General features: G+C 36.5%; 1 protein-coding gene across 2 annotated transcripts in view; it reads right to left on the bottom strand.

Annotated features, from left to right (window-relative positions):
* The window catches only part of LOC145669658 (putative cytochrome P450 49a1), a 102,115-nt gene that overhangs the window by 34,662 nt on the left and 55,431 nt on the right, over window positions 1–12,022 (bottom strand). For both annotated transcript variants that reach the window (XM_081737911.1, XM_081737912.1), the window contains one exon: window positions 8,010–8,211. In XM_081737911.1, the coding sequence (XP_081594037.1) occupies window positions 8,010–8,211 (202 nt within the window). The remainder of the gene's footprint in view (window positions 1–8,009; window positions 8,212–12,022) is intronic.

Raw genomic sequence — 12,022 nt, 5'->3', positions numbered from 1 at the left:
CACTACATTGGCGTACTTAAAAGTTAAAAATTGCAGGGGAAATATAGGTCCCTTTGTCATCATTCATTCAGTTTAACGTCCCACATTATGCCGCCTAGGCCAAAGGAGAGGGAGTGATTCCTTAAAATAACATTTTATGTTTTCAAAACCCACTTAAAGGTACACCAAATGAGCACTTAAGAACGTTATAGTAAGATGGTGAATATGAATTAATTACCTTTGTGCATACCCATACGAAAAGTTTTGGCTACATCTATAGATGGAAAGCCCTCCCAGCTGGTCTATGACTACCACGCGACCTTTAGGTGGACGAGGCCCCGGGTCCGATTCCCGGTAGATTATTGAATGATAGTGGTTCGGATTCGACATTAAACTGTACGTCCAAGTCTCATATAGCCGCGCTGCGGAAAAAGGAAAAAAAGACTTGAAAGATGGCTTAAAAATTTTAAACTCAAGGAAATTGTGGCAAATTTGAGGCATCCGAAATAATATACTACAATGCACATATTCCATTTTTTATTTTATTTTATTTTTATTTATTTTATTTTATTTTATTTTTCTTTACGAAAGTTACCATTGAAGAGACTTTCAAGTACCAGCGGAATGACCTTCCTAGGATTATCCCCATTCTTCACTAATTTAAATCGCAAGCAATATATATACTTCGTTGTTCAAAAGCGAATACTTTTCACGAAAGTTATCGCGGAAATAACTTTCAGAATATCGGGAGAATAAGGGGGCCTTGATCTATTTTAACTACATGCATTGGGATGTTTGTTAAGCTATAAACAAACTATACTCTTTATTATGACAAAATCTAGCAATTTTGGCGAACGTCTTTACAGAAAATTATTTTCTTATTATATTATTTAAAATATGGAAATCCCAAAGTCTGGGGTATTTGTTCCCGTTTACCCTACTATTTTCAATCGCAAAAAGTGAGGATTGTTTGAATGCGATAAAGAAGATAACTGTACACATATTTTAATAAAATCGAATAATTTATTCGGTAGGTTTCACTGGAAAATTATTTTGCATGAGCATGTTCAAAGGTGCAACATCGGGTAAAATTTACTCCTTTTACCTCACGTAAACTTGATGTATTGCAATCCCAAACAGTTATATTTCTGCAAGTTGAAGGAAGTATCAATAAAATCGCATGCCGTATTAGAGACACACACACACACACACACACACACACACACACACACACACACACACACACACCAAAAAAAAAAAAACAGCCCTAACAGGAAATTACCTTTACTGCATATTTTTATATAAGAATTTGTTTTACACATTATTCTTGGGTTATTGGATTTAAATATTTATTTATGAAATATAAGCAGAATCACCTGAGTCGTTTTTGATAAAACTGATTCACATTCGAGAAGATAGTCTAGAAAGATGTCAGTCGCAAGAGTTAACTACTACTCCTGAATCTTATAAAAGCCTTAAGTTTCAAGTCTTGTCTCTTATCATTACTAGGAAGTTAATAATAAGATTATGTGCGATGTACTTCGTATTACTTAGTATACTTTCGAAATCAAATTTATTAGTGATATCTCCTTATTCTGTTAAACTTTTTGATCTTAAGACAGAAGGTTGCAATGCTGATTTCAGGAAAAAGAGAAAATTCATTCAACCATGAAACACCAGTTGTTGAGAGATGTGAAGTGCGATAATGGCTTGCTGAGGCTAGAAACCTGACTAATTATTGACAGTGTATTTGAAGATCATGCAGATGATAACACGTCCCGTTCAGGGGACGTTTACCCAATAATAATAATAATAATAATAATAATAATAATAATAATAATAATAATAATAATAATAATAATAATAATAATAATAATAATAATAATAATAATAACACAGCTACACAAAAAGAATAAAAGTTCTGTGCACCAGACCCCAGGGTATGGATTCAAAATATTTTGGTACCCAGAATCCAAATTTCGAAACCCCAGGACGATTGACCGTGATATTTTTTTAAATGGGCGATAAACATAAGCAAACGTAAAACAGCACTTACGTTCTTCGCCCATAAAACAAAGTTGACACGGTCAAATCGTCCTGGAGTTTCAAAATTTGGGTTCTGGGTACCAAAATACATCGAATCAATACCCTGGGGTCCAGTGCACAGAACTTTTATTTATTTTGTGTGGTTATGTAATAATAATAATACTGTATAAGGAAAAGGAATGAAGACGTACTAAAGGAAGCTAATGAAGGACGACAGATCATGAAGATAATAGGAAAAAAAAAAAAGAAACAGCATGCTTGGACATATTCGGCACTCCGATTGGATCACCGTGTTGATAGGGAAAAAGGCAGAAGAAAAACCAGGAAGTGGAAGATCAAGGATAGAAAAATTTATAAGTTTTACGTCCCACAGTTATGCCTGGTAGGTTAAAGGAGCTAGTGATGTTGTGAAAAGAAGGAAATGTTGGAATGCAGAAAGTGGAAGGAAACGGGAGAACCCCGAGAAAACCCCCACACATGGTGTTTGTCCTCCACAAAGTTCACTTGGTGTGAGCTGAGATCGAACTAAGGACGCCATGCATTAGAGGTGAACGCTCTACCACTGAGCCACCGCGGCCCGACCAAGGATAGATGCAGTTACGAAGAAGAGACCTTATCAAATTATAAAACAGCTTTCCCAGGGGAGAGAAAAGTTTTAAAATTTCCTTCTTGCGCATCAACCTATGATTGAAGTAAGGAAGATTATTATTATTATTATTATTATTATTATTATTATTATTATTATTATTATTATTATTATTATTATTATTATTATTATTATTATTATTATTATTATTTTATCGAGAATGTACTTCTGGGTTTCCTCCTTAAAAAATACACACACTATTTCCAATTATGGTTATCCTACTTTTTACAAATTTGTCTTTTTTTCCTCTGTCTTTCATTCCCATCATGCGATGGGTGGGCCATAGAAGGTGACGCCTTTTCTGTGGCCAGAGTGATCAAATTTGTCTAATTCAATATTGCTTTAAATAGTATTAGTTTTCAAGCTACATATATGAGTTCTTTGACTAACTGAATAGTGCACGCCCCTTCTGGCTCACTCGCCACTATTTAACATTAAATTTCAAATGCCTCGATATACTTGCATAAGTTTATTATTTCTAAAATAAACATTACGTAAAAGGTTATTCAAATTGATATCAAGTTTTTCTGACATTTGTATATTACGCATATCTTTCTTAATTTGCATTACTCACATTACCCCAGAGAACGAACAAATTTTAGAGTTCTGGTTTGAACTTCTCTTACAATAATAAGCAAATATACGAGGAACAAATTTACCATTATTGATGATGCGGAGGGGAGGATATTTTCTGGACTAGGAAGGAATGTGTGCGCGGGTGCAGAGCAGAGGTCTGCACGGGCCGGAATTTTCAGCCCGGGCCCGGCCTGTGAATTTACAATGTGAGGCCCGACCCGAGTCCAAAATATGTCTTAGCATTTAGTCCCTAGCCCGGACTGAGCTCTGTGATAATCAAATGAGCCCGAAATAAGCCCGAATTGCAGAAACTTAATTATTAATGCAAAATTGTATTTTTATTTACAGCAATTCGAGGTTTGATTTTGCAGTTGTGTTTTAAAAGTCCTCCAGAAAGAACGGTGCAATTTGTATCGTTTTACACTAGCTTGACAAAGTTAGGCCCGAAAAAGTCCGAGAAATATGGTTGTATATTTAAAAATTCACAGCCCGAACCCAGGGGCGTCATTTAGGAGGACAGGGAGAGGCATCTGCCCCCCTCCCGAGTTTGAGAGTTATATAATTTTATCAATAGCATAGTAGTAAATCAGTGAAAAACGCGAAATTTTACATATATCAAGGGGTCTTGGCCCCCCAAGCCAAATCTGAAATGACGCTATTGCCCGAACCCCTCCCGGGCCCGAAGTGATACATTCTTTGTAGGCCCGAGCACGTGCAGACCTCTAGTGCAGAGGCGTTTCAAGTGCCCACGGCCTTGCATCTTGAGGGACCTCGCAAAGACCAACGAGCCTAAATCGATTTAGCACTCACTTTTGTCGATGCAACAATAGAAACAAATATGAATTCGGACTTAATTACAGAAAAACAATACGCTTCAAATTAACTTTTCATCTATTCCTATATATTAGATCGCTAGCATACGCGACAGGCGGCGAGTTTATTTTAAAATTGCAATAATGAATGTGTATGTCTTTATCGTTGAGATGAATTGTTTTCGATAAATTTTATTATAATTAGCAATTTTTAAAAAAGGGGGCAGGAAGGACTCGTAAACCTTATTCGCCTTCTGTGCAGATGGTATGGTAAAAATCAATACTGGATAATGAAAGTGTAAGTGAAAAGGCTAATATGGAACAGAGAAACAAAAGAGAACTTCTTCAGAAGGAATTGGGAGGGGAAGGGATGAGAGTACAATGCTGTGACACTTAAAATGCGTCATGATTTGTATACTTCAACAAACTTTTCTTATTAGATTACGCAATTTCTAGTTTCTTACTCCGATTATTCAAAGTATTCAAATGTTCTCGGAGGGAGCCCCTCCCTTTAATCCGTCCGTGGTGTCATTCAGTTTGGCTTTTCGCTACTAATTCAAAGTGCTTTCCGAAACAAGTTGTCTTCTTGTGACAGCAGAGGGTGGAAGAAACAAACAAACCGTGAAAGGAAGAAAGAAGAGGTTTTGGGCTCTTCCAGTCCAGACCATTCTAACCACTGAGAAGTGAGAATCACGTGATTTTTCTGGTAAGAGCGTCCTTTTAAAAGCAGCTAACAAGCAAACAGATGGTCAGCCCTCTCCCCTCTGCAGCATACTTTTTATTCTCTGTTGCCAAACTTACTGAAGAATATATTGCAATTAATCTAACGCATGTAACGTAAATTGGAGACCGTGGTTGGATTTATATGGATCTTGTGTATTTGTATTAAAAATTTCAAGTTATTACCTGCATTACTTTGTTAGAAATTACCATATTAAATTTTACATGTTATCAAATGGAGGGTTAGAAACCTAAGCGGAGATGGTAGAAGATCCCCTTAAGTTAAATAAGTTAAACTGCCTAAATCAGATACACAAAGTATTCTTAGTCATTTTTCAATGAACAAATTATTTCTTTGAAGCGCAGAAGAATATATTACGTACATCACTAATAATGCTTTATTATAATTTATCAAATTCAGAATTGATACGTTGTTTCAAATACTCTACATCTGATTTTTTTACCAGTAAGTAGCCCTGTGTAGCGTTGTCACTTACGCTCTCATCTTTGGTGCGAGCGGTCCTGGGTTTGATTCCCGGTGGGGGCACTCGGTCGAAAAAAAATGAAAAAGGTTATATCCGGCCAGTCATCCTAAATGAGGTTTTCATGAGTTTTCCTCATTCACACAAAGCAAATGCCGGAGTGGTACCTAACTTAAAGGTCCCAGGCCGCTTCCTTCCTTTCCCAATCCTTTCTTCCTTTCCTTTCCCCGGATAATGTGCTCGCCGAGGGACGGGTTAAATGCCGAAAGCCCAGAAATCTACCATCCTAAAATCCTAAATATTTACCAGTAAATACTTTATCTTTCATTATACCCAAGATAGAGAATACTGCAAAAATAGTTCGATCACATCTTGGTAGTTGTGTTTCTGTAACCATCACTTGTGAATTACGAGCTACGTTTATCCTTTCATAACTTTCTATTCCTTATAAATGTAGTTAATAATAAACGAAACAAGCGACATACTTTGCTAATCTAGTTAATTGGGAACTGAATTAATTCCTAGCTTCAAAAAAAAAAAAAAACTTATGGCCCATGCTATGTTTTATGCACTGTGAAATCAATTTAATTGTCCAAATATGTTCGTTGTATACCGTTTCTCGAAATTAAACTTTATGAAACGAACTCTTTATAGTAACAGTACAGAGTAGCCTTCCACCTGTTCAGTTTGAAGCTCTTATGTATTAAAAAAGCTATTTCTTCAGAGACAGACATTTAGAGACATTTTCCTACTGCATTCTCAAATGCAAGACACTGAGAATTCCATTTGAAATTAAGGGGGGCACGGTGGTAAACAAGGGCGACGATTTCTCTGTAACTTTGGGGGGTATTTATAAAAAAAATACATATAACAAGAAAAATACATATTTATAAAAGTACAGGGGTCCACATGAGCGGCCCCCCCAGGATCGGCGCCCTTGGTGGTAGAGCGCTTACCTCTGGTGCGTGTGGTCCCTGGTTCCGATCCCCACCCAAGTAAGTTTGTGGTGGAGAACATCGTATCCATGGGTTTTATCGGGGTACTCCCGTTTCCTCCCACTTTATAATTCCACATATTCTTCCAACATTATTCACTTGCTTTAATCATCAGTCTTCCTTAGCCTAATGGGCATAATTCTGGGACGTTAAACTCAAAGATTTCATTCCATTTCATTTCATTTCCATTTGAAATTAAGAATGTCTTCAAATTCGAAAAAATGAAATGAAATTTTTGAATTTTACGTCCCACAATTATGCATGTTAGTCTAAAGGAGACGGTGATGATGAGACAGATGAAGGAAATGGTGGAATGAATAAAGTGGGAGGAAACGGGAGAACCCCGAGAAAACACACGCACACGGTGTTTGTCCACCACAAAGTTCACTTGGCGGGAGCAGGGTTTGAACCCGAGACCCCATGCACCAGAGGTGAACGCTCCTACCACTGAGCCACCGCAGCCCCAACTTCAAATTCGAACTGAATGGGAGAACAGATAAATTGAGATTAGAAATCTTTCACTTAACGTCCCACGATTATGCTTGTTAGGCTAATGGAGACGGGTGATTCAGGCATATGAATGATGATGAAAGAATGGGTGGAATGAGAAGGTGGGAGGAAACGGAAGTACTCCGAGAAAACCCACGAACATCATGTTGTCCACCACAAACTTATGTGTCCAGGGATCGAACCAGGGACTCTGCGCATTAGAGGTAAGGGCTCTAGGACCGGACAACAGTACTGAAAGGGGGAAAATTGATTGGTTTGGGGTTTTGCCTTTTTTCAGCAATGAGCCTATATGAGACGTGGAGCTACAGCTTAATATGGGATCCGAACCACATGAGCTCCTGCCATAATTTTTTGATCCAAAATACGGACAAGCCTTAAAATGACGACTCATCAAAGATACGGTGCCCAAACACAAAAATAGATATTTTGAAATTTCTTACCTAAAAGTCTACTTTTTAGGGTATCACACAATTGTTTACTGTAATACTTAGAATAGTATTGAAAACTAACATGTTTTATAATATTTTTCATTAACACAAACATAATAAATCATACCATTAAATTACGTATATTAAATCTAACCAAAAGAGCCCTGGAATGTAAAAATAAGACTTTTTTTTTTGTTTTTTTTTTTTAAAAACATAACCTACTTTATTAATAGTCACTAAAATATAAATTATATGATGAAAACACAATTCTTTTCGACCGAGATTTTAGCGATTCCCGATTCGGAAATTGTCGGGTAGCTCCAAAAACTGTCAAAACCGGACATTTTTCTATTTCATGCTTTGTACGATACGGACACGGACTCAAAAATACAAACAGTCCGTACAAAATACGGACATATGGCAACCCTAACCAGGAATTGATTCTGGGACTCCCACATCGAAGGCTCGTACCCTATCCATATAGCCAACGAGAAATTACTGGAGAAAAGAAGGACTTCAGGTTGAACAAAAAAAAAAAAAAAAAAAAAATTAGCTAAAACTTCAGATGTTTATAATAAACTAGTATGTATAATAATAGCATTCTCATTAATCACTAAATGTATTTTCTTTTCTCTATTCATGCACAATATTAATATAGAATTTGAAACACAATACTGCTTCAAAAGTCATTTAAACAGTAATCAGAATGTCTCATAGATTGTAGAACTACAGTAGTTTAAATCGACTTCTTTAAGAGTCATCTTTTGCTTTATTTCTAACTTACTCTGTGAAATAATGCTTTATTTCTAACTTACTCTGTGAAATAATCCAAAGCCTGAACGAATTTTTTCCATGTAGGAGTTGGATAATACCTCCAGAAGGGAAACTGGAAATCTAACTTCACAAGAGATTGAAAGAACACTTGCACACAGTCAATCATCTTTTGGGGTTCTGAGTCCGGTGCCAGATTGATGTCCAGGCATCCAAGACGAGTGTCTAGCGCCACCATAGCTATTGCTGAAAGAGGAACAAAATCATACAATAAAGCTAGTCACACAATTAAAGACAATGTTCATCTTCCTCAAAGCTTAACCTAGAAGTAATATATTTGAAGTACATGAATGTCGACCTTTTCTGCTTGCCGCTAAGCAATCAGTAAAGACGTAGTTGCCAACTTATTGTCGTGCAGCTCTGTCAATATTTGAAACACTCGCATTTAGGGGAGACCGGGGTATTCACGAACACTTAAATATATATTGTTTTTGGAGATAAAATTAAAATTTCTTGTGTATAGAAAACTTGGAGTTTTTCCTCTTTACTATAGTGCAGAGGAAAGTCAAAAGTAACATTCTTCAACAAATCAGTGACATATTTTAAAAATGTACCACCGTGGTCGGGGTAATCCCGAACGTAATGTTTACTTTAAACTTTCCTTTACGAAAGAAGCGAAATCCATTAAAATACATTAAAATTATATCGTAATTTAGTATTTAAATCTTTCATAAAAATTATAATTACAAACATAACTCAAGTTAATGCGAATCATTACAGACATCATTATCTTTGAAACTATTAGAAATGGAAGCTAATAGGTAAAAGGCTAAACAAAATGTAATCTTATGAAACAAATTCAGAAATGACGGCGCATTAAGTAAAATATTCATTAAAATGAAAACATTATTATGAATTGTAGAAATCACAGATATACATATTAATGTTTTGCTCCCCAAAACAGTATTCTTTATTAGTCCAATGTCCAAATGCGGTTAATAGGCTGAACAAAATTGGCTAACTGCTAATGGGCGCTACTAGGCTAAATAAATTTTTAAAACACTTTGCGAATCATACACAGAAAAAAAAATTGCAGGCTATGATGAAGGATCAGATATCTAAAATAGGGTTACTGATTATAGAATATTGAAGTAGGATAGTAATGGCCTAAAATAATAAATATAGCAAACTATTTTAATTAATGAAGCTAATAATGCTTATTACCAAGAGATGCTGTATTTCCCAAACTAATTTCATTAACTTATTACTTCCTTTTCAATAAAGAAAGATTTTTTTTTTTTTTTTTTTTTTTGGATAATTTATTTCACACCATGGGGCAATCCCGAACACTTCTGGGTAATGGCAAACATTCTGTCTTGCCATTTTATTGTTAAAGTTGAAAAAAATTGTTGACTGCATACAGGCTAGTAAGAGTACAAAGAACTAATGCACAAATATAAGTGAATATATAGCCTTATCTGTAACAATATAGATAAGAGAAGAGACAAGTTACGTTGCCTAGATTGTTCAATCAACGTTATAGGTGAATCGACAAAAACAACAAAACGTCTTCTTCCTGACAATCCACTCAACTGACTCTAACCAAATTTATACTACACTTTTCCAGGTCTCTCCGCTAGCATGCAGCAAAATCGACTAACAAGCTCCCTTGGGCGTAAACTTGGGTGTTCGGCATTACCTCAGTGTTCGCGAATACCCCTGTTTTCCCTAATTATTCTATGTTACTTTGGATTTAATTGCTGTGGTCTGTCTGAAACGCTCTAGCATTAAACCACAGAACAATTAAAAGAGAATCGGAACATCTACTTATATTTTGAGGTTTAAATTATTGTACTGGGGAACATGGTTTACTAAAAATTAGAGTTTTAAACAAGATTGTATATGTGATGATGTAACAGGGTGCATAGAATGTGAGTAGTGGGCTGTGAAGTAAAACTTCTAGCTCGTAGCAAACATTGCTGACGATAGAGATGACGACGTACGTCATGATATGCGTAGAATTTGGGTGTGTACGATAGGAACACGACAGGATGGTGCAAGTAAACACAGTTCGCTCAGTTAACAGATTATGTTAGAAGGAATATCATGGGTTTATGAAAGGCCGGGTGATCCCCAATGTTGCTATTAATCCAACGAAAGTGTAAATGCAATTCAGTCCTCTTCTGGATACGGAGTAGGCCTGGAAATCCGCATCAGGTGAGCTATCATTGCTAGGACCATCTACAAATATTTGATGAACTACCATCATAGGCCCACTCACCAAGGTTTCCCTCACATCTCATACACTTTCCACTCTGCCTTTAATGATATTGCGAAAGAAAAAATTGAAGGAGTATGTGGTGTTGAGTTGAGTGATGAGTGCTGGTTCTGCCTTGGCACTTGTTATGGTTGTTTACGGATATGGTATTGATCAGCTGAGGTGTATTTTTCACACTACAATGATATCTCGGTACGTATCCACTTTGGAATCAGTTCCATCTTGGTATACGTTGTGTTAGGATATGAAAAATTTTGCTTGGTATACGATCTTTGTTTGAAATACGAGTCGCGTGCTAGAGCATATGTGTCAGAAACAGTGAAGACACCGCACGCTATCTTTGTTTCCCTCTTTAGCGACAAAGCCATGACTGTCCAAGACAGTCAATGCGACAGGGTTCGTATACTATAATGCATACACCCGTACATCTCCTCTACTCTTCTAAGCATCATCCTAGTAGACACTCGACTCTTGTTAGAAACGTCAAGTGAGGTTATTTTTTTTATTTAATACTTCTAATTCCTTTTGTTATACATTTAAGTAGTAAGCATTGTTTAAATGTATTGTATACGAGCCCATCAATTATATGCCAATAACAGATAGGATTGTTTCATGGAAACTGAATGATCATTTCCTCTCTATTTCTTACAGGAAATTCGTTTGATATACGTCCTGTTTGTTGTAAGTCGAAGGATTTAGGACAGATTAAAGACATATACCGGGATACCACCATATGCAGCAGAGAGTCACGGGACTAGATATCATAGTGTGGGGAGATATGGCCTGGAATGATTTTTACTTTGGTTTTCATACAGAAACCATTAACAACCGCAGTGTACATTCAGAACAACATCTCACACGCTGTATCGCTGTTTTTGTATTATGTGGGAAACATAAGCTTTGAACAGTATAATGTTCGCCCACATAGAGGTTCTGTTACCCAAGGAATTCTGCAAGAGCAAGGACATTCCTTGATCTTCATAATCACCAGACCTGCTACTACTGATCATATGTGGGCAACGACTAAACGGCGTCTTGTTCTGTATGGAAATCTGTGTCGACAACAGTTGAAGAGCTGCGCCACCTGGTAGAAGAAGCGTGGAATTCTGACCACGTGTGTAGATCGCTGTGTAACGACGATGTATGGAGAATATAACCCATAAATTGCTTATATGCCAGCCCGCAACTAGAGGAGGCTAGGGAGCCTGCCCCCTAAATTTTTCGTGCCTCCCCCCAGGCCTCAATACAAATTTCTATAATTAATTCAAAAAACACAATTTAGACATTTGTAACATAAATTTTGGCGACTTGGCCCCCCTAACATATTCATAGCCCCCACACCTCTGTGGCTGGTTGCGGGCCTGCTGATATGTATAAAATTCCATTATGTTGTATAAGATTTCTGGATGATCAGTTTCCTTTTTCTGCTTTGATATGGATTGAAAAATACTAGTGGTGTCGCGTACAATGAAAACGATTGATTTTTATTTAAAAGTTGAAGATTTACACCACCTTACTCCTTATTGATATTACTCTCAAGCAGTAGGAGTAGTTCTTATGCATTTAGGAAAATGCATAACATGCTGTACGAAAATTTTATGAAACTTACTTAAATTAGCGATATATTCATTCATCTCCTGGCACTTACTGATATCAATTCCAAGTAATAGGTCATTATATTGAGAAACTTAAAACAAAAAAAAAAAAAAAAAGTGTCATGTTTCATAAAATCGTATCTGGTAATGGACTACTTTTATATGTGTGAATTCTGCCCAAGCG

This window comes from Thermobia domestica, chromosome 14 (genome assembly GCF_964235325.1).
Source record: "Thermobia domestica chromosome 14, izTheDome1.hap1.1, whole genome shotgun sequence".
Taxonomy (NCBI): Eukaryota; Metazoa; Arthropoda; class Insecta; order Zygentoma; family Lepismatidae; genus Thermobia; species Thermobia domestica.
This window is presented reverse-complemented; position numbering and strand designations above follow the sequence as displayed.